The sequence below is a fragment of the Dasypus novemcinctus genome, chromosome 8 (genome assembly GCF_030445035.2).
Source record: "Dasypus novemcinctus isolate mDasNov1 chromosome 8, mDasNov1.1.hap2, whole genome shotgun sequence".
Taxonomy (NCBI): Eukaryota; Metazoa; Chordata; class Mammalia; order Cingulata; family Dasypodidae; genus Dasypus; species Dasypus novemcinctus.
Window position 1 is genome coordinate 87,302,345 of NC_080680.1, and position 17,680 is coordinate 87,320,024.

At 48.8% G+C, this 17,680-nt stretch overlaps 1 protein-coding gene across 27 annotated transcripts in view; it reads right to left on the reverse strand.

Moving 5' to 3' along the window:
• The window catches only part of USP20 (ubiquitin specific peptidase 20), a 59,553-nt gene continuing 41,873 nt past the window's right edge, over positions 1–17,680 (reverse strand). For 20 of the 27 annotated variants that reach the window (XM_012526976.3, XM_004463038.4, XM_058302246.2 and 17 more), the window contains 10 exons: positions 12,528–12,561; positions 12,279–12,324; positions 10,454–10,634; positions 10,243–10,369; positions 9,652–9,821; positions 9,446–9,527; positions 8,043–8,151; positions 6,876–6,978; positions 5,400–5,471; positions 3,089–4,850 (listed from right to left, as the gene is read on the reverse strand). In XM_012526976.3, the coding sequence (XP_012382430.1) occupies positions 4,690–4,850; positions 5,400–5,471; positions 6,876–6,978; positions 8,043–8,151; positions 9,446–9,527; positions 9,652–9,821; positions 10,243–10,369; positions 10,454–10,634; positions 12,279–12,324; positions 12,528–12,561 (1,085 nt within the window). In that variant the 3' untranslated portion in view covers positions 3,089–4,689. Of the gene's footprint in view, positions 3,058–3,088; positions 4,851–5,399; positions 5,472–5,588; positions 5,701–6,875; positions 6,979–8,042; positions 8,152–9,445; positions 9,528–9,651; positions 9,822–10,242; positions 10,370–10,453; positions 10,635–12,278; positions 12,325–12,527; positions 12,562–17,680 lie in introns of those variants that run through there. The other 7 variants (XM_071216903.1, XM_071216906.1, XM_071216912.1 and 4 more) reach the window with 2 other exon arrangements.

A 17,680-nucleotide genomic window follows, 5' to 3' on the forward strand; every position in this document is an offset into this window, starting at 1 on the left:
TTAGCTCTGATTCAGTTTATTTCAAAGCTTTTATGATGGCATTTGTTTTATTCCATTAAAGAGACATATTTTCTAATTCTGAGCTCGTTGGACTTTGAAACATAAAAAAGTCCACCTTTATATGCCTACTTGGTAGAAGTGTTTGGAGGAATTGGCACCTCAAGCTGTCGATCCAGTCATACATCCGGACCTTCTAGTCATCTGAATACTACCTCTTTAGGGTTGTAAAGGAGTGGAAGCAACTAAGAACTGTGTTGCCGCACAATTCGGTCTTCTGGTGCACGCGGGAGGTCTATTGCAGGCGCAGATTCCATTCAGTAGGAACTCCTGAGTCAGAAGGCTCCGAAGCAGCAGACCTGTCATCAAACAGCCCCCGGGACCAGTAGGTCCTGCTCCTCCGGTAGTCTGGAAGGCTCAACGGTCCAGGGCCTCACCAAGCCTCTCCCTGCCTCCGGGGCTGTTGTCCCCAGCCACCTCCCACTTGCTCCCTGGGCCGTGCCCAGACCTGAGGCAGCAGGCCCCTGGCATCGGACCCGGAGAGGAAGCAGCAGAGAGGCAGGGTAGGTTCCAGGTATCAACCTACCACGATCTCTGAAACTGAAACCACATTCTGCCCTGCTGCTGCAACGCTGGATGGTGTGGGTCTCCGAATGGGGAAAGGCGCCGGGCGGGATTGTGAAAACCAGCACACCCAGCTCTGTCCCCGGAGTCCTGAAGAGTGAGGAAGCCCTCTGGCACGGCCCACCCTGCCAGATTAGGCCTCTGCCTTCTCCTCCCTGCCTCTGTGTCCCTCTCTGAGAAGGCGAGGTTGTAATCAGTGTTGCCTAAGACCGGGATTAAGGGCAGGCTGCAAACTGGTGTCCTGAGCAGTCACTTTGTGAGTGTCAGGAGCTGTTTCTCCAGAGTTGCCTGAGCGCCCATCAGGGTCTGATTTAAGTACTTCTGTCTGGCTGTCTGGAATGGTGAGTGACATCTACTTCAATGGCCTCCAATCAGTTGGGGGCATTTCTAGGCCACAAAAGGTACAGGAGAAACCAAGAAAAATTCTTCATGCCTTTGTCCTCAGAGCGAAGGCCATCAAATTGCAGAGGAAAATAGTCACAGGGATTAATTCCCCTCTGCTGGGCCCTGGAAGCAGCCACGGAGCGGGAAGGATCCTCTTGGCCACTACAAATTCTGCCCAGGGGTCAGAAGCCCAAGAAGGGGCAAAGGCCCAGGATAGGGCAGTGGCCCGTGTGCCCCCTACACATCCACACCCCCAACTGAACTCAGCAAGCCCCACCCCAGCCCAGCGAGGGCCCTGCCCCAGGTGGAGCGCTCCAAATGCCGACGCACCCGGGCTGGTCATGCTGTTAAAGAGAAGGAAGAACCAGGGACTATCCTAACATAACCCTGGGACAGCGTTCCAACACATAACTTGTCTAAAATGGTTAATACTCTTTCTTTCATAGCTTTTTCTAAAGGTGAACCACAGTTCATCTTGCCCACAGCGAACTGTAGGAAAAGCTGTAGTGGGGAAGAAAGCTAGAGGGAGGGAAGATTCCAAAACACCACGTACTTTGCAAAAGGCTCTCGGGCTCAAAATTAGGTAGTGTACGACTCAGGTTAATTTATGTTTGCAGTGAATTTAAAATAGAACAAAGAAAGGAAACTAAACTTTTTGAGTGGCTGCACCTTGCAAAGGTATTTTCCCGTGATTTGTGCACAAAGCCACAGGCAGATGGAAAGGCCTTTAAATATAGGTAGCAGTTGGTCCACTCCTGCTCCAGTCACAGGGGGTAGCTTTTGGCTCCTCTAAAAGGTAATGCTGGCATAACCAGACCCTGCTCAGCAGAGAAGCCCCACTGAGATGTCAGAGAAAGACTAGAACCCTGGCTTCTGCCTGCCACTGAGCATTTCCTGTCTCCGGTTCAGTCTGAGGTAAACAACCACAGACTTGTGTTTGTCTTTAGATTCCAGCATCTAAATTTAACCAAGCCCCTCAGAAGCCTGGCATTTCAAGGGAAAAAATAAAAAGAAACATTTTAAGGTACTTGAGGCAAATCAGTACCTACTTAATTTCTATCTCAACTTCCTACTGTACAATAAATATCTTCAAACCTCTGAAATAAATCTGCCAGAGAAAATTGTTTTTCATTCTCACTTTCCAAGTTAAACAAGAAAAGTAAATCACAAAACATATACCATAGGATTATATATAAAGTTAAAAGGGGAACAAAACTAAAAATGTTGCTTAGAGATACCTATATATGTGGTGAAACTATGAAGAAAGGTGAGGGATAAATGCAAGGCCGGCGAGAAGTTCCCTCTGGGGGATGGGCAGCACCTGACAGGGATTTCTGTGGAACTGATAATTTTACATACCTGGGCTGGGAACCGTGTTACCTGTCTTATCCTTCTTCTTGTTGAACAATATGTTTCTGCACACTCAAATATGATGGATTTCACAAGTGAATTTTAAAAAAGTAATACATAAATCTCAAAATCTTCTTGCCCCTAAAAAACCCCCAGAAGGGGAAAAACAAAACTAAAACTAAAACAAAAGCCCGGGGACTGTAGAGCGCTAGCATCACTAAACGTCATGAAGCTCTCGATGCTGAGCTGCAGGTCAGGGGCCCGAACTTCAGCAGAGGAGATGGGGTTCCCAGGCAGAGGATCACCAGCTCCCACCCTTCGCCCAGGCCTGGTGCACCAAGTCCCCCAGTGATCAGACGCAGAGGTGCGTGTGTAAATTGCCCCCAGGAGGAAACTAGCCTGTGCGATGTACTGGCCTCAACCACTGATCTCTTCTGGCCCCACGTCTCTGGGCTGCCTATGGTTCCAGGAAAGGGAAGACACAGGGGCTTGATGGGTGTTTAAAGTGGCTCTGGCCTCCTCTTCCATCCATTCAGCATCCAGATGGTCTCTGGTTTCAGAAAGCCCAGTGTACAGCCTCTTTCTGCGCGCAGTCATTTGTCATGTTAATCACCATGGCTCCAAGCCGCCTGCGAGGGCGGAAGGCGGCTCCCTCCCCCACAGCAGCGAGCTTCAATTTTCCCTTCAGTAATCGAATTACAACTGCAACAAACGCAGAGACAACAGTGTGGGCTGAGGGGATGAATATGCATTTATTTTGACATTTGAACAGAAACTAGACAACTCCAACATGGGGCGAGATTACAGTCTGAACAGTGGAATCTCTACATCACAAACGGTACATACAACATGCAGTCGCAAAGGCTCTGCAGTAGGTTAGCTACTTGCTGCAGCAGCTGCTTTCAAAAGACTGTGGCAAACATCGAGAAATTCCAACAGTGGCTTGTTCTTTGATCAACAAGCTGCCGCAGTGGGAAGGAAAAGGATTTGGGTAAAACAACATAACTGAAGCGAGCGACATGTCACAAGAGGCTTCAGGGGCGCTGGCCTCTTAGAATTTCCACTGACATCGGCTTCTATGGAGACTGAAGGCCACATGAGTTTGAGGGGTTGGTCCCAGGACCCCTGCCCAGCCCCCACCCCGCTCTGCTTTGACCCTGATGTGGTGAGCACCTGCCCCAGCTGTTTCCTCCTGGGGCTTCAGTGCCACCAGAAACATGACTCCCAGCCTTGCTGTGCTGAGCCGTCCTAGTACCTCAGCAGTGGCCTTGCTCAGCATCCAGAAGGGGCACTTCTCCTTCTGAGGACCTACTTGTGAGAGCTGCCCCTAACACACCTCCTTGAGGTGGGGCTCTACGCAGCTCAACAGTAGGGAGAAAGAAAGTGTGTTTCTTCTACCATGAGCCCCCAGGGAAGATGCCTTAGCAGCAAATGATAGCAACATGAGGTATTTCTGTTTCATCATCTGGTTCCCTGGTGGGGGCTCAGCACATATCCCATAATGATGAACCCCTCAGCTTTGGGCAAATTAGTCAATCCAAGGGGCAGCTCAGCAGGCTTTAAAAAGGGGGCTGGCGGCGGGGGGACCAGCTATTTCCAGAAACATCCCCTATTGATAGAAATGCAACCCTCTCCTTGTGTCCCAGTCATGAATGAGTCCAGAATCTTTAGTTTACAGAAAAAACACTGAAAGAAGCCCTAGAGCTCAACCCAGCAGTGCAGGGGTGGAGCAGGGCCACTGGGAGCAGCTGGCTCTAGAGCATCACCACCTGGAGTTTTCAGTTAATCTGCTCACCAGCTTGCACAGTCTACCTTTCTGGACAAAGTGACACAGAAAATGCCAGTGAGGCAGCAGCTAATCCCTGAACTTCTGTGCCAAGGCCACAGAGTCTGACCGATGGGGAGGCAGCATCGGGCCCGAGCCTCAGGCGACGACAGTAGCTCGTGTGCATTGTCAGATCAAAAACCCCAAATAACATCACAGAGTCTTGATCATTTACGAGCCTGAAATTAATATATTTCCTAGTTGCAGCATTACTCACTGTGAACCAAAACAAGTTTTCTGCCTCTTCACACATCTGGGTTTCTAAAGTGGTCGGCCTCTCTCCTGGGGTATAAACACACCCTCTGTGGGGAGGAGGCGCAAACGCAGGGGCCTGTGGGGACACTTGCTGCACTCAGCAGGGCTCAGATTGTTCACACGGGGTTCTCCTGAGCGCTGCGTGGAAGGCGTGTTCAGGGGCGCGTTCTTCCCACACGCACAGGGACACAAGAGGGTCTCTGGAGAGGGAGCTGGGGACCCAGCCAGAGAGACTTACAGATTGGCCCACAAGGTTACACAGCCCGGGTCTCAGCCTCGATTTTTTGCTCCCCATGTAAGCTCTCTGGATCCTGAAGCTGGGCCACACTCTGCCGGATGGCAATCTCCGGGCCACCTCCGTACAGATTGTTCAGGTAGATCCAGGTCTCCTCTGAAATCTGCCCATAGTCAGCTCCTGCAGCGCACAACACACCCGAAGAGGGAGGCTGGGGCGTGCCCTTTCTCTCTAGAGGAAGCCACCACCTTGCGGGGGGCAGGGGCTCCAGGAGGGCAGGCCCCAGCAGGAAGGAAGGACAACGGGACCTTCCCATGTGAAACTGTCAGATATAAACCCCAGGATTTTCCAGAGAAACATCCATTCTGCTAAGGCCTCCAGAGGACACATCTCTGGCTGCCATCCCGTTTCCCAGGCAGTGAAGGTAACATACAGGGCAGGGCAGGCAAAGCCAGCAGAGGTGGAAGAGGTGGAGTGGGGCGTGGGGCGTGGGGTAAGTGCTGGGGGGTCTGGAGGAGCCTGCAGACGCCAAGCCCCTCGGACAATCTGCTTGGCCGCCTGGGCCTGGTCCCGGGTGGACATCGCAGTCCTCACAGGGGCTGGGCTTCCGCTGACTCTATGGCAGGCTGCAAGGGGTCTCCTGGGAAGACCAGGACTGGGCAACCAGGAGAGGCAGAGGGCAAGCTGGCTCAGCTGGGGACGCTAGGGCTGGAGGCCAGGCAGACTCACCCTGCTTCAGCTGGATGTGGCCACTTCCTTTGATCTGCATGATCCTGCTATTGTCAATGGGCCCTGGAGGCTCTGGAACAGACATGGCACAGGCTCAGCCCCTCTGGGCCCTCCAGCAGTCAGAGCCTCTACCCTGGCCCTCCGACCCGCCACAGAGAACAGAGCCATTCTCAAGGGTGACTCCAATACCTGAGGCTCTGGAAAGGCTGGCCTGTGCTCAAGGGGCCTGGGCTGCAGGAGCCATGTGAAGTCTGTAACACGGCGAGGTGCTCAGAGCACCAAATCCTCATCTCCTAGAAGTCTGAGAGTCAGGAGGGACTCAGAGCATCCTCTATTCAGCAGAGGGAATTTCAAGAACTCCTGCACTAGTTTCAGATTCCAGCATGCGGTCAGCAGGCTCAATGCTGAGTAGCCAATGCCCCGATTTGATGGCAGCTGTCTATCACTGGGACTGAGTATCCTTCCTGTGTGCCTGGCACTGAGTACCCTGCATGCATTTTCTCAGTTAATCTTCAACCACCATATGAGATTAAAACTGTTACAGGGACAGAAACTGAGGGACACGTTAAGTAACCTGCCCAGGTCAAAGTTAGGAGAAGGTCAGGCCAGGATCCAAGCCAGGGCTGCGACACCAAGGCCATGACCTTACCCCCAGCCATGCCCAACTGCCTCGATCAACATTAGGGAGGCTGCTGGCTATCCTTGGCACCCCAGTGGCAGTGAGGCCCCTCTTCTTCCCCAGTACTGGCTGGGGCTGATGGGCTGAGAAAAGGGCAAATGTGCAGTGCATGGAACCTACTGCTTTGCTGACCCTTCAGGACCCCAAGCCCCAGTCTGGTGCCTAAGTATAGTCTCAAGGGCAGCAAGGGTGGGGACATGTAGAGCCGAGGCTCCAGCTCTGCTGCTCTCTGCCAGGGACTGCCGGGGAACCCCAGGAACTGCGCTGTGATGGAGCCTGTTTCCTCCTCTGTAAATGGTCTAAAACCATCTATCAACCATATTATTTAGGGCCACAAAATCCCCAAAGGAAGTGCAACCTTCTCTGGGCCTTCCCAGCATCAGTAGGAGCAGAGAGAGGGAGGAAAAGCACAAAGAAAGGATGGCTTCCTGTCATGCTGCAGCCACTTGGCAAGAAGGCTAATGGCTCTGGGGTGTTGGGTGTGGCCCCAAGAGCACCAGGCCTGGTTTGGGATGGGATTCAAGTTCGGGAGATTAAAAGGGCACCTGTTTTCTCTGTGTATCCTGAGAGGGCACTCACCTGGAGAGGTTGACCTGCTAGGCAAGGCCAGACCCTCGGGGTTCAGGGGCCACCACACACCACCCCTCGTCTATTGGCAACTATGAGCGGCACCTTGCAGCCACCCTCCTCCCAGACAGGCTGCCCCACTCCCAGAAGATCGCAGCCCAAAACCCCTCCTGGGGGCAGGCCGGGGAGGGGAGAGCCAGGCATGGTGCCAGGGACCCTGCCCTACTCACCATTGTCCTTCCCCTTGACAAAGGCCTCCCACTCCCGGAACCACTGCATGCTGATGCAGTAGATGACACTGGGCGATTCCTCGGCCTGGAACGCCTTGTTCAGCTGGGGTCAGGGGCAGGGTGCAAAGGGAGGCACAGAGAGGTAGAACCAGTCTTAATGTGAGCAGTAGCAGCTTTCTCTTTATATTCAGCGTGAATTTTCTACCCTATCCCCCTCCCCCAATCTTAAGCCTCAACTCTTAGAGAAATACTAGATACTCAAGACAGAAATTTTAGAACTCCAAGACAAATTCAAAGAAAATAAGCATCCCCCACAATCCCACCACTTAGACGACTGCTGGGGAAATTTTGGTGAACGTCTTTTTCAATAACTTTTTAACTCAACTGGAATCACACAATACATATCTTTACCCTACTTAATAGAACATGTTTCTTTGCCCACATCATTGATTATTCTTCTGTCATTTTTAATGACATGGGTGCCCTTTGCTGTTTTTAACCCCATCCTCTTTATTGCTAGATGAGGGGCCATTTCCAGTCTCCCTGTTACAAGAGCACCGGAGGGAAGAGAGTGTGCTCTGGGAACCTCGGGCCCCACACAGTCTGTTTCTACTGCAAGGGTCTCTTTTCTAAGTGCGATCCATTCTGTGAGTCCTGTTTTGCAATTCCTTTTTTCCACTTAAAGCTCTATTATCTTGTGCATTGTTCCAGATCAGTTTGTATAGCCCAGTGATCCTTAACCAGGGGGGATTCTGATTTGGCAATGTCTGCAGATAATTTTGGTTGTCACTGGCATCTAATGGGTAGAGGCCAGGGATACTGCCAAACATTCTATAATGTACACAACAGCCCCCTAGGATAATTATCCAGCCCACATGTCAACAGTGCCAAGCTTGAGAAAGCCTGGTATAGACCTAACCTATTCTTTTAACAGCTGCTTAATAGTACATTGTGTCAACGGGCTTTAATTTACTAAGGCCAATCCCTTCTGCCAGCAAAAATCCTCTCAAATGTCTGGCCAGGCCTCTGACCACTCTGGCTTCCCACAGAATACGTCCTCCAAACAGGCTGCCTGACTGCACACAGCTCTTTCATGCCCGAGGCCCCATGTGTCCCAAGCAGAGGCTGAAGGAGTCGGCTCCCACACCACTCCCCACCTGCATGTACCTTAATGAAGGTGTCGATCTCGATCCTCCTGCGTTTGGCCAGAGCCTCAATCTCCACCTGGCAGACGGAGCACACATACAGATGGTTCACAGCAGGGCCGCCCCCAAACCTGTACCCAAGGAGGGAGGGAGAGAGAGAAATACAAGCCCTGAGGGGAGGGCCCGGGGTGGGAAGTGGTGGAACTTGCCGAAGAGCAACTGCTGCTCCTCCTTTGGGTCTCAGAAGAGATGTGAGTCCCCCAGGAGGCTTTCCCTGATGTTGCCTCTGTCCCACCCACCAGACTCCCTCAGCACCATGTCACATGGACTGTTTACTTGTCTGTCTTCCTCACTAGACTGTGAGCGCCACAGCAGCTGGCACGGGTACCTGCTCACCAGTGTGCCCACAGTATCCAGCAGAGCACCTGCCACAGAGCAGGCATGCCACAAATACCTGCTCCATGAACAAAGGCCAAGATTAGCACTCTTGCTTCCACTCCTAGCCACCAGGCAGGGAAGAGGGAGAGGAGCTTTGGTGGCTGAGAGATCCTCTGGCTGGACTCTGAGGGCATTGTCGAAGGGAGGCTACAGGTAATTCTGCAAGTAGGAGGGTATGTGTTCCCAGCCTGGGGCACACCCAAGGGTTAGAAATGCATCTCCCTGTAAGGATGTGACCCACCCACTGACAACAGAGCAGGGACAATGTTTGCTCTGACTTGCAGCTAAATGCAGCAAATCTATTACAATGAAAGGCAACAGTGCAACAAGGAGTTCTTGGTCTCTCTTTCCCAATTCGTATGACCACACCCTCAGCTGCGGCAGATTCCACCCACCTGGCTGCAGAGTGACTCGGTCAAGGACAGGCCTGTGACCCAGTATGGGCTGCTAGGGGCAGGCTAGGCTGGTCTGCAACAGGAGAACCAAGTGCTCTTGGTCTAGATGGACTTGAATCTGGAAGCCCCCAGGCCAGACTGCCTGCCACCACCCTGCCAGCCTGGGCAGCCTGAGCCCAAAGCCAACGCAAGTAGGGGCAAAGGACAGAGAAGAGAGGCCAGGCTGGATGGGTCACCATGCTGCCTTGCAGCCAGCACTACCCAGGACCTTCAATGAGGCGACCCTCATTATCACTGTTGCTTAAGCCAGTTTTCTGCCCCTTGTGACTGGAAGGGACCCACTGGATTCACATAAATGATGTGAACCCTTTTCAATGCAGACACAATTGCATGTGTTCTTAGAAAGCTACCAGGAAGGAGTCCTCTAAGAGCAGAGATTTATTCCATCCTGTTCCAGTGCCTAAGTGAAGGACAGCTTGGGGGCTCTGGGGCATTATCTACTCCCCTGGTCTCCTTTCCTGCCCAGCTGCATCCACGGCCAGTGCAAAGGGAGGCTGGTCTCCCCAGAAGAGGCCGGCCACGGGCATCTTACCTGTTGTAGAGGTGCTCCCAGACATTCTGGGGTAGGATCACCACCAGGTCGTCAATGTAGTGGTATTTGTTGGGCGGGATGCCTGCAGAAGAAGGCACAGGAAGGGAGAGCTGGGGCTGAGGTGGCCACTCGGACCTCCAGCCATGGATTCCTATCGCAGAAAAGGAGTCCCAGACACGCCCCCTGGTCAGCAAGAGTGACCTCACCTCCATGGGAGCAGAGAAAGGTATGGTTGGTAATGGGCCCCGGCTCAGCAAAGGTGTTGAACTTGTTAAGCCATTCACGGGACACGTAGAAGCGCAGCAGGCTGGGCTCCCGCATGGCAGCGAGTGACACCACCTGCTGCCGCTCCCGTACTGCCTCCTCGCTGCTCTTCCTGGGGCAGAGCAGGGGAGGAGTCTTAGGAGAACAGCCATGCCCAGGGCCCACCTGGCATTGCCCATCCACCTCCTGAACTCCCCACCAATCCATCCACATCTCAGCAGCCCCTGCTCCTGCCCTGCTGGCTGCCATCACCTCCCTCAGAGTCCAGCTTAGAGGATACGTACTTGACTTCATGCTTCTAGTCCCATTTTTCCCATAGCAGCCTGAGAACTATTTCTAAAAACCCAAACTCTTGCTTCCCCTGAATGTGAAAAACCTTCCTGCCTTGCCCCGTGCCCCCTCACCCCCAGAGTACAGTCCTGCAGAGCAGTTGCAGGACATCTAGGGCCCTCAGAGGTCCACAGGGGGTCCAATCACCCTTCTTTGGCAGGACCTAGGCCTGCCATGAGCTCACTGCACCCTGTGCCCCACACCTGTAGAAGAGGACATAGGCCTCGGCGTTCTGCACCACCGTCTCATGGACCTCGGTGACATACTGGTCATCGAACTCATACCATTGGCCATTAATCACATTTTGGCAGTAGGCAATGTAGTGCCCACCTGTGGTGGAAGAGACAGATAGGTTACAGAGACCCCAGGAAACAAGGGCAAGTGATGCCAGAAGCAGGGGTTGGCCAGACTCACTGCCTGCTGTGCCATGGTGGCAGATGACTGAGAGGAGGTCGTAGGTGGTAATCTGGGACATGCACTCCTTGGCAAGGAAGGGTCGCAGGTCGAGTCCCTCCAGGGGGAAGGAGACGTGGCTGTTGATTTTGAACGAGTACATCACCTCATGCCGAAAGCGCTTCAGGTGAATACAAAGGATCTGAGGGGAGGGGAGAAGGGCACTGGTTGTTCCAGAATTGGCTAAGCCCAAGGACTCTCAGCAATCTGATGGGGCTTTGCAGGAGGGCTCTGAGTCCTGCCGGCTCCAGGCACCCATTAGCCCACCTTTAGACCCAAGAATTGAACCACTTGGGGTCTTGTCTAGGTGGACAATGACAAGTAATCTTGCAGCTCAATGCTGGAGAGATCAAGCCCACCGACTCATTCGAACAAATCAAAGAGCTTCTATATGGACGCTGAACTGGGCTCATTTAAATCACATCGGGAAGCGGGTTTGGCCCAATGGATAGGGGCATCCCCCTAACGTATGGGAGGTCCGCGGTTCAAACCCCGGGCCTCCTTGACCCATGTGCAGCTGGCCCATGCGCAGTGCTGATGCGCGCAAGGAGTGCCGTGCCATGCAGGGGTGTCCCCCGCATAGGGGAGCCCCATATGCAAGGAGTGCGCCCCGTAAGGAGAGCCGCCCAGCGTGAAAGAAAGTGCAGCCTGCCCAGGAATGGCGCCGCACACACGGAGAGCTGACACAGCAAGAACGCAACAAAAAGAAACACAGATTCCTGGGCCACTGATAAAGATAGAAGCGATCACAGAAGAACACACAGCAAAGGGACACAGAGAACAGACAACTGGGGGGGGGAGAGGGGGGGAAGGGAGAGAAATAAATAAAAAATAAACCTTTTTAAAAAGTAAATAAATAAAGTAAATCACATGGATAAAGGCAGATGTCTCGACCTGACCGTAGGGCTGGCCACCCTTACATGGGTCTACCACGAAGACGCCCTGTCCTTAGAATGGCTGGGGTGGGCTGCACAGCAAACTGACCCCTTCTCTGCCAGTGGTTCGTCAAGTTTACCATCAAAAGAACTTGGACAATGAGTTCTGTTGGCACCAATTTTTAGAAACCTTTTCACCAAAGTTTTCTAAAGGACTTGGCGCCATGCTGAGTGCTAAGCCCCACTCTGGGCTGCTCTCCACTTTGTTGCAGCCACACGGAGCCTGGGTTTGGGCCAGCCCTCCTTCTGCTTCAGGCTTTTCCCATGCTGTTCCTTCTACTTCCTTCTACCAGGTTTCCAGAAGCTGACATCACTACAGCCTCAGAGAAGCCATCCCTGTCAGGCCTGGGCAGGCCAGGACATCCACCCCTGCCCCCACCCTGGGAAACAGTGACAGGGGCTGTGTCTGTCTTACGCACTGTGGCACCTGTGCACTCCCCACCTGCCTTGTGGTGGGCCCTCACAAAACACACTGAATGGCAACTAAGCTGAGGCCACCACGAGAAAGGGCACCAAGTTACAAACTGAAAACTGTGCCTTCTCCAAAATGCCAAAGTTGGTGAATCTAGGTTTTTGAGGGGGTGGGGACGTGTTGGAATTCTCTGTGTGGTGTGTATTATTTTTGTAACTATCCTCTTAAGTTTGAAATTATTCCAAAATAAAAAGCTTAAAGTAAAAAAAAAAAGTGCCCTCTCCAGGATTTTCTTTAGCTCAGAAACTGGCTGTTCCCAAGTGGAGAAGGGGCTATCGACCTTCACAAAGGACGGCAGGCTGCCCTGTACCAATGCGATATGGGTCTGGAGAAGAAGCCCTCGGGAGGCAGAGAAGCCAGGGGAGGCTGTTCCACTCACCTCGGGCAGCCGGAGGACTTTACAGTACTTCACCCCATTCCGCAACCTGGGGAGGAAGAGTGAGAGACAGCAAAGCATGAGCTGCTGGCCTGCGCTGTGGGGGATGCGGAGAGACCAGATGAGCACACTTCCCCACCCCAGTCACTTCTGTCAGGTCAGGAGTGCATTCTCCAAGTGAGAGTGACACTGGGGAAGCCATAGGGAAACATACCGCAGACACTGTGGAAATCAGGGAAGAGACCCACTTACTTTTTACACCGTTCACAGCTGTACATGTTGTCACCTATGGTAGTAAAATAAGGGACAGGGGTTAGCAGGGATGGGAAATAGGGATCAGGAGCTTAGATCAGAAAAAGTGAACAGAATAATTTATGCCCAAGAAATAAAACCAGAGCTATACCAAATGGAAGGAAGGCCCTGCTAGACTATAAAGGCAGAGTCCAAAAAGAGGAATAATGGATATATTTGACTATAAAAACACAAACTCGTGGATAGGCATCATCATAAGCAAAATTGAAAGGCAAAAGGGAAAATAACATTAAAGACAGAAAACGTACTAAACTCTTTAATGTTTAAATGTTAAACTCTTAAATGTTGAAAGGTTAATAGGATGCCAAACACCCAAAAGAAAAACAGGAAAAGGCCAGGGAGGGGAAATTTCAAAGTAAAAAATATAAAGAGCCAACACACATTCAACCTCATCAGGAATCCAAGAGATGCACAATGAAAGATGTCATTTTTGTCCATCAAACTGGCAAAAATTAAAAAATAGGTTAACACCCAGAGAGAATATTCAAAGAAATAATGGCTGTAAACTTCCCAAATTCAACAAAAAACGTGATATACATATCTAAGATGCCTGACAAACTCTAAACAGGATAAACCTAAATAGAACCACACTGCAATATATTATCAAATTTTCAAATGCCAAAGATAATGAAGGAATTCTCAACAAAGAAGCAATGTAGCATATACAAGGAAGCTTCAATAAGATTAAACACTGATTTCTCATTAGAAGCCATGGAGGCAAGAAAGCCCTGGGAAGACATATTTAAAGTGCTGACAGCAAAAAACTGCCAGCCAAGACTTCTATATCTAGCAAAATTGTCTCTCAAAAATGAGTAGGGACTTCTGGGCAGACAGCGACTAGAAAGACACAGGACTCTCTCTCTCCCAGAAAAAGAGCTAGAGGAGAGGCAGAAATGGCCCGTGTTTATGAATGTTCTAGGGTTTAGGACACCAGGGGAAGGCTGAATACCACCCAGAAGAAAGAGAGGCGAAGGAAAGAATCATGATGGCAAGACTTAAAAAGGCTGCAACTGCAGCTGCCAGGAGGCATCTTCCCCTCGACACTTATGAATTCTCAGGCCTCAGGGCAATTGCTACAAAGGGGGGCTTCAGGGATCTACCTCCCTAGGAAAGCGGAGAGAGGGACACAGACTAAGGCTGACTCAGCTTCTGGCCCATAAACTTGCTTGGCTGTGTCCCAGGAGCCCTTCCCGGCTGGGTGGGGCCATGCCATTGTTTGTCTTGGGAGCTGGCAAAAGACTAAAGATCTGACCCACTCAATCTCCCTCTCTCCTGACCTGGACTGGTTGTTGAGGACACAGAGAGAGTGGAATTGTGTCCTGCCAGGGAAAGGGCAGGGGACTGCCAGCACAGGTTAGAGAACTGCCTCTGAAAAAGTTTGAATTACAAAGCTGTTAGCCTCCAGGCAGGCTCCTCTGTAACAGTGTGGTGGTGTTGCACTAAACACCTTCCGACCAGGCTTTGAACAGAGAGGGCTGTCAAAGATCGCCATCTGCTGGTGGAACAGGGAAATGCAGCGAGGAAATTTAAATAAGTAAAAAAAGGCTTTTTCCAACTCATAGACTCCCTCTTCAAGGTCCTAAAAAATGTAGCAGGTCTACAACTCATTATTGGGTTCAGGGACCAGATATGAACAACTAAGAGGGACAATCCTAAAGACCCAGAAGAGGTTGAACCAAGAATCAAAGAAATTAATTGAGTTCTTTAAAAAAATCTACCTTTGCAGGAAATATTAAAGGAAACCTTAGAGTCTGAAAGAAAAAGACAGGAGAAACAGACTTGGGGAGAGTAGAGAAGAATAGCAGAAAGGATAACCAAAAGAGTAAAAAGACAGACAAAACTAACATATGACATATGAAAATAAAAGAATAAAATGGTAGAAATAAATAATGAATTTATAGTAAAATCACTGAATATGAATGAATGGAACTCCCAAATCAAATGATATTGGCTAAAAGAATGGATAAAAGAAACATGAGCCATCCACATGCTGCCTACAAGAGACTCACCTTAGACCCAGGGATACAAATTGGCTGAAAGATTTAAAGAGATATTCCACACAAACTGTAACCAAAAAGGAGCTGGGGTAGCTATACTAATATTGGACAAAACAGACTTTAAATGCAAAAAAGTTATGAGAGATAGAGAAGGCCTTTATATATTAATAAAAGGGCCAATCCACCAGGAAGATAGAACAGTCAATAAATATCTATGCACCTAACCAGGGTGCCCCAAAATACATGAGGCAAACTCTGGCAAAAATGAAGGGAGAAATGTACAGCTCTACAGTAATAGTTGCAGACTTCAACTCACATCATTAGTTAGAACAACTACACAGAAGATCAACAAGGAAACAGAACTTGAACAATATGATAAATGAGATACACCTAACAAGACAGATATAGAACGATATATCCCAAATCAGCAGTTACAAATTCTTCTCAAGTGCTTATGGATCTTTCCCCAGGATAGACCACAAGTCAGGTCACAAGGTAAGTCTCAATATAAGTACAAAAAGATTAAATTATACAACATACCTTCTCAGATCATAATGGAATGAAACTGGAAATCAGTAATAGATGGGAAAGAGGTAAATTTGCAAATGTGTGGAGGCTGAACAACACACGCCTAAACAATCAGTGGGTCAAAGAAGAAATTGTAAGTGCAATTAGTAAATATATCGAGACGAATGAAAATGAGAACATAGCTTACCAAAACTTATGGGATAAAGCAAAGGCAGTGCTGAGAGGAAAATTTATGGCCCTAACTACCTGTATTAAAAAAGAAAGCTGGGAAGTGGATTTGGCTCAAAGGATAGAGCATCCACCTACCACATGAGAGGTCAGGGTTCAAAACCAGGCCTCCTGACCTGTGTGGTGAGCTGGCCCATGCGCAGTGCTGATGCACGCAAGGAGTGCCGTGCCACGCAGGGGTGTCCCCCACATAGAGGAGCCCCACGCGCAGGGAGTGCGCCCCGTAAGGAGAGCCGCCCAGCATGAAAAAAAGTGCAGCCTGCCCAGGAATGGCACCGCACACATGGAGAGCTGACGCAGCAAGATGACTCAACAAAAAGAGACACGGATTCCCAGTGCCACTGACAAGAATACAAGCAGACACAGAAGAACATACAGCGAATGGACACAGAGAGCAGACAACTGGTGGGGGTTGGGGGGGGCAGGGCAGGGGAGAGAAATAAAAAATCTTTAAATTTAAAAAAAAAAAAAAAAAAAGCTAAAATTCAGAGATCTAACTGAACAACTAGAGAAACTAGAAAAAGAGCAGCAAACCAATCCCAAAGCAAGCAGAAGGAAATAATAAAGATCAGAGCATAAATAAATGAAATGGAGAACAAAAAAACAAGAGAGAAAATCAACAAAACCAAAAGCTGGTTCTTTGAGAAGACCAATAAAATTGACAAAACTTTAACTAGACTAACAAAGAAAAAATGGAAGAAAATGCAAATAAATACAATCAGAAATGAAAGGAGGAAAGTTACAACTGACCCCAAGGAAACAAAAAGGAGGTATAAGAGGATTGAGAAGCTGTATGCTAACAAACTAGACAACCTAGATGAAATGGTCAAATTCCTAGAAATGCAAAAACAACCTATACAAATGCTACATGAAATACAAGAACTTAACAAGCCAATCACATTTAAAGAGATTGAGTCAGTCACCAAAAATCTCCGGACAAAGGAAGTTCAGGACCAGATGGCTTCACAGGTGAATTCGACCGCGCATTTTGAGACCACCACCAATCCTGTTGAAACTCTCAAAAAAACTGAAGAGGAGGGAAAATTACCCAACACATTTTATGGAGCCAACATAACCCTACTACTAAAGCAAGATTAAGATACTACAAGAGAAAATTACAGGCTACATTCTAATGAACATAGTTGTAAAAATTCTCAACAAAATGCTTGCAAATCAAATCCAACAGCATACCAAAAGACCTACACACCACAACCAAGTGGGATTTATTCCTGGTATGCAAGGGTGCTTCAATATAAGAAAGTCAATTAACGTATTACACCATACAAACAAATTGAAGGAAAAAAACCACATAATCATCTAATCATCTCAATCGAATGCAGACTAGTCATTCAATAAAATCCAGCATCCTTTCTTGATAAAAACACTTCAAAAGAAAGGAATAGAAGGAAAAAATTTCAATATGATAAAGGGCATATATGAAAAATTCACAGCTAACATTGTACCCAATGGGGAAAGGTTTAAAGCTTTCCCTCTAGATCAGGAAAAAGACAAGGATGCCACTGTCACCACTGTTACTCAACACTGTGCTAAAAGTTCTAGCTAGAGCATTTAAAGGAGACAAAAATAAAAGGCATCCAAATAGGAAAAGAGGAGGTAAAACTCTATTTGCAGATGACATAATCCTATATCTAGAAAATTTTGAAATGCCTTTGACAAAGTTACCTGAGCTAATAAATGAGTTCAGCAAAGTGGCAGGATACTCTCCCCAAAATTAGTAATGTTTCTGTACACTAGTATTGAACAGTCTGAGGAGGGAATCAGAGGGAAAATTCCATTAGCAATAGCAAAAAAAGACTCATATACCTACGAATCAATTTAACCAAAGAAGTATAGGACCTATATGTAGAAAACTATGAAACAATGCTAAAAGAAATCAATGAAGACCTAAATAAATGGAAAGATATTCCATGTTCATGGATTGGAAGAATAAATATCATGAAGGTTCAATTCTACCAAAATTGATTTATAGATTCAATGTGATATCAATCAAAATTTGAACAGCCTACTTTACAGAAATAGAAAAGGTAATTAGGAAATTTATTTGGAAGGGAAAGTGCACCTGAATAGCCCAATCCATTCTAAATAAAAAAAGAAATGTGGTAGGAATTTCGCTGCCTAGCCTTGAAACATAGTATAAAGCTACAGTGGTCAAAACAGCATGGCATTGGCATAAAGCTAGACACATCGATCGGTGGAATAGAATTGAGAATCCAGAAATAAACCCTCACCTCTATGGGCAAGTGGTTTTTGACAAACCTACCAAGTCCATGTTAACAGGATAAAAACAATCTCTTCAGTAAATGATGCTGGGCAAACAGG